The sequence below is a fragment of the Hypanus sabinus genome, unplaced genomic scaffold, assembly GCF_030144855.1.
Source record: "Hypanus sabinus isolate sHypSab1 unplaced genomic scaffold, sHypSab1.hap1 scaffold_1601, whole genome shotgun sequence".
Classification (NCBI taxonomy): Eukaryota; Metazoa; Chordata; class Chondrichthyes; order Myliobatiformes; family Dasyatidae; genus Hypanus; species Hypanus sabinus.
In genome coordinates, this window is record NW_026779681.1 from 1 (window position 1) to 5,014 (window position 5,014).

At 48.4% G+C, this 5,014-nt stretch overlaps 1 gene segment (V, D, J or C); it reads left to right on the plus strand.

Moving 5' to 3' along the window:
• The first annotated feature begins 1,985 nt into the window (after positions 1 to 1,985).
• LOC132387181 (T cell receptor gamma variable 9-like) lies at positions 1,986 to 4,487 on the plus strand. The segment is given in 2 exon segments: positions 1,986 to 2,083; positions 4,151 to 4,487. Coding segments are annotated over 2 exon segments (435 nt in total).
• Positions 4,488 to 5,014: the final 527 nt, after the last annotated feature.

Sequence of the window (5,014 nt, forward strand, 5' to 3'; positions counted from 1 at the left end):
CGCCCTTTTCCCCACTGATGGACGGAATTCCTGACGCTGCTATTGGCTGATTTGCACCACTCCACCTGAAGGACAGCGTCGGGGTGGGCGGAGCGGAGTAGATGGTGCGGCTGCCTCTGCCTCACTGGCTGCGGACCAGCAGAGTCTGAGATCGGCCGAGGATTTCCCTGAGGATATGCAAGGCAGTTTTGTGTTGAGTAACACTGATATTTTTGTTTTTCTTTCTCAGATCAGCAAGGAAAGAAACAAGGCAAATACCCAGGATTCCAAGAATTAATCTTCAGAAAGGTGTCTCAGGGCGACTAAGACGGACAGAATGAGACAGTGAGAGAGAGAGAGAGAGAGAGAGAGAGAGAGCGAGAGAGAGAGAGAGAGAGAGAGAGAGAGAAGAGAGAGAGAGAGAGAGAGAGAGGGGTGACGGAGGGAGGAGAGGAGAGAGGGAATTTGAATATTGAAGTAGACAAGCGCGACTTTAATGCGAACAATATTTTAAGGGAAAAACAGAAATCTATAAACGCGACGCGAAACAGAGCTATCTCTGCCTATTTTTCCTTGTTTCTATATGTGTTTTTCTGCTTCTATATAAACGACCCGGGTGAAAATGTGGATGGGTGCTTTATTAATTTTGAAGATTGTACGAAATTTGGTGATGATGCCAATAGTGTAGGACTGGCAAAGAATACAATGGGATATCGATCAGCTACAGATATGGCCAGATAAATGGCCGAATGAGTTGAGCGTTGGCAGCGCTAATGTAAGGAGACTGTACACTGTTAAGGGCAAGACCATTACAGCGTTGTTGAGCAGAGGGATTGTGGGGTCCAAGCTCACAGCTCCCTGAAGGTGGTTACATAGGCTGTTCCGAAGGCGTATGGCCTGAGACCAAAGGTCAGGAAGTCATGTTGCTGCATTATAATCGCATCTGTAGTTTTGCATATAGTTTGTTGAGGCCTTGGGGGGGGGGGGGGTCGCACAAGAGATTCACCAGGTTGCTGCATGGATTAGCGGGCAGTTGCTGTCATGGGCTATAATGAGATTGGACAAACACTGGTAATTTTCTCTAGGGTTACCAAGGAGAGATCGGACAAATGTTTATAAGACTACGAGAGTCATTGAGTAGACAGACAGTACCTTTCCACCAGAGTTGAAATGCCTAATACCTGGCATAATGCTTTTGTGGTGAGAGGGGGTAATATCAAAGGAGATGAAAGAGAAAAGTGTTTTTTTACAGAGGGTGGTGGGTGCCTGGAATTTGCTGCCGGGCGGTAGCAGAGGATGACACATTAGGAGCTTTTCACAGATGTTTAGATAAGGCACATTAAAGAGAAAAAGTGAGAGATAGGGTCATTGTGCAGGCACAAGATATTTGTTTAGTTGACCATTAGATTATTAATTTGTTTGGTTGAGCACAACATTGTGGGCCGAATTCCTGTGCTGCACTATTCTATGTTCCAATAACTAAAACACGCGTCTGAACAGAATATCTAAACGTAAACCGAGTACCGCTCGTCCTCAGACTCAGTCCACTGTTCTCGGGGAAGGCCGAATGCAAGCCGGCAGCGTAACGTTCTTGTGCTGTGCTCAAGTATCGACAAACGCTACAACGATAAGCAGGGAGTTAAATACCGGCGTAATGAAATCATTATATGACCCGCACATATCCACGAGCAGAATTATCGAATCTGTTGCGCAGCCGAGCCCTGGCTGTGACAGGGCTTCCGCATCCTTCCTCTGTCTTGGTTGGTTGAACTCCATCGGACTCTCCTCTGTCCGGCTCTGCATCCTACCAAAGACCCTTTGTCAGCAAAGACCAACGTTATGCACTCCCCACAACACAACCCAACTTCGCGTTTCCTGTAACCGTGTTTACCCACTCTTCCACTTCCCCCTCGAAGTCAGTTACGAGAGAAACTGTACAAGTGGTGTATAAAGCGAGCGGAATAGCAAAGTGGTGTTTATGGGTTTACGGAACTTTCAGCCATCTGATGGCGGAGGGGAAGAACTTGTTCAAGGATCTTTCACTCTTTCGTATCCTGTGCCTCAACTGCGCTGGTCGGAAGGAGAAGCGGAAATGTTCCGGATGGTGAGGGTGCTGAGAGATCTATACCAATCGCCTGTGTCACGACGTGATATCTGTGTAAATCTATGATTTCAACGAGATTTGTCGAGTTTTATTTGGTAACTGGACGGTTGATTTGGTTTTGATAGAAGGGCAGAATATGTAGAGGTACAGGTACCCACTGGAGAGGGACCAAGTTGAAATCCCCTTTGAGAAGCCGTGCATGTCCTTCATTTTTCCTTTCAGTTAGTACTGACGAAGGGTCTCGGCCCGAAACCTCGACAGTGTTCCTCCTTATAGATGCTGCCTGGCGTTTTGTGTTCCACCAGCCTTTTGTGTGTGTTGCTTGGATGTCCTTCATTGCCCGATGCATGGTGTGATATCGCCCTCTGCTGGACAGATGGATAAAATAAATTAATTCTATCCCACGTGATACCCTACCAAAGTCATGTTGCAGGACGAGACAGACACTGGCCGACTCACCAACACAAATTTCATGTTTTCAATGCCCTCCCGTCCGCGTGTCAAATCCTTGTCTCAATCTCCGGAATTCCGGAATGACTGACCAGTTCTACAGCTGGCCGAGAGCCCGCCAAGTCGGCCTGCACGTCCTTATTCAGCAATATTATCCGTAGACGGAGACTACAAATTCCCGCGCTTCACGAAATCTGTCCATGGCATAAATACATAGGTTGGAAATCCAGCCGGAGTGATTCTCTGCTGATTCCACGCTGGAGATGCCTCCCCTTTCTGAGTGCGTCACCTTCAGCTCCTCCTACAGCGCCCCCTCCTGGTCTCCAGGCGACCAGGCCTCCAATCACAAGGGGAGGAATGGTGGATCACTATCAGAACCGGAATCGGTTTTATCATGAATTCTATATGTGGTAAAATTTATTGTTACTTCGACAGCAGTCTGGTGCAATAGATCAAACATATGATCAATTACAGTAAATGTAAATAAACACACAAATAAATTAATAAAAAGACGACTGCATGGAGAATAAATAGCAGATAAATAAATAGACTAATACGGAAATTAATAAATAGTTATATAAGCAATTACATGTACAATAAAACAGAAAGAGTGCACCACAGGCGCGCGCGCGCACACACACACACACACACACACACACACACAATGTGGGCGGGGGAAGACTGAATTAGTGTTCATGGTGCTCATTTGCCGATCAGAAATCTAATGGCGGAGGGCAGACGCTGTTCCTGAACCAGTGACTGTGGCTCCTCGGTCTCATGTATCTCATCTCTGAGGGTATGAATGGGAAGCGGGCATGTCCTGGGTGGTGGGGGTCGTTAATGGATGCGGCCGTTTGGAGGGTTCGCCGCTGGAAGATGTCCTTGACACTGGGGATGCTACTGCTCATGATGGAGCTGACTGAGTTTACCAACCTCTGAACAGGAGAAATTCCGCAGATGCTGGAAATCTAAATCAATACACAGTAAATGCTGCAGGAACTGATCAGATCAGGGCGCAGCTATGGAAATGAATAGATAGAACACGCTTCGGGACGCGTCCATCTCTTCAGCATTTTCCGACCCTGCCGATTGGCCCCTCCGCACCAGAAAGGGGACTGCAGGTAGTCTGCCCGGAAGGGGCGGCGCGTCGATGAGGCGCTTTTCTCCCCAGTCGCTACCACTCACAACACAGAGAAGGATCCCGGAGAGAGGATGCTGCTGTTTCTCGCCCTGGCGCCGTTGCTTCAGAGTAAGAAATAATCTCACGCAATAATTATTCTTCAATACGTAACAGGTTTGGTCACTTATATCGGAAAGATGTTAAACTAGGACCAGTACAGTAAAGATTTAGCCAGACGTTGCGGGGATCTGCGCGCAGAGTCACAAGGGGAGTTTGTTTGGGTTAGAATTTAATTTCCGTGAAAGTCGGGGATAAGGGCATGGAGTTAAAAGGGGACGGGAACGGGCGCTTAAAACGAGACGGCACGGGTTGATGATGAGAGACAGAGCACCTGGTTCGTTTCCTTCTAAACCCCGTCCTCCCGTTTAACAATAGATCGTCCGTACTCGGGTCTTCCCATTCACTTAACTCTCCGCACTTCCCGTTCCCTTCCCCAGGAGCGACCTCGCCAGGACACGCCGGTTCTCTCCAAATCTCCCGGCGAGAGCGTGGATCCTGGCCGACGGTACCGATAGCAATTGTCTCTCGTGGTGCCGACAATATCCGGGAAAGGCGATTCAGTTCCTGTTTCATTCCACGTATACTGGCTCAGTAATTCCAAAGGGGGCCGTGGACGGCTTCACCGCCCGGAGACCCGATACAAAGACATTCATTCTCAGCTCGGCCAGCGTGCGCCCGGAGCAGTCGGCCGTTTACTTCTGCGCATGCAGTCCACACAGTGGCTCAGCGACAAGCCGGGGCCCGACAAAAACCTTCACCGGCGACAGAAAGTAGGTGATCTGTGAGAGTCAGTGATCAGTGCTGCACAGAACACGCACTTGTTCATTAAAACACGTACAAGGACTGTGAGGAGTTTGCACATTCTCCACGTGACCTCTTGGGCGTCGTCTTGTTTCATCACAGATTCACACTCCTTCCTGCCTTTGAGTAGGGCAACTGATGTCATGTCTCGAAAGGCCTGCTACCGTGCCGTTTCCGCCAAAAAAACCGATAAAATATGAATGTTTTCTGACAATAACGGTGTGATGAAATGAGTTACGCAGGGCAGTTTGTTTGTATTTTCAACACAGAGTGTGGTGGGAGCCTGGAATGTGCTGCGACGGGTGGTGGAGCTGGAGGCAGATACGACAGAGGCTCATTGACAACACGAGTTAAAATAGTGAACAGGGTAACGCTACTGTCTGTCAATAGCGGAACATCTCTATAGAGTGAAGACGACGAGAAATTTGATTAACGGGAGGGTGATGGATCTGCAGGAGGCTGAATATTCATACGTCCTTGGGGAAAGAGCTGGTTCACCT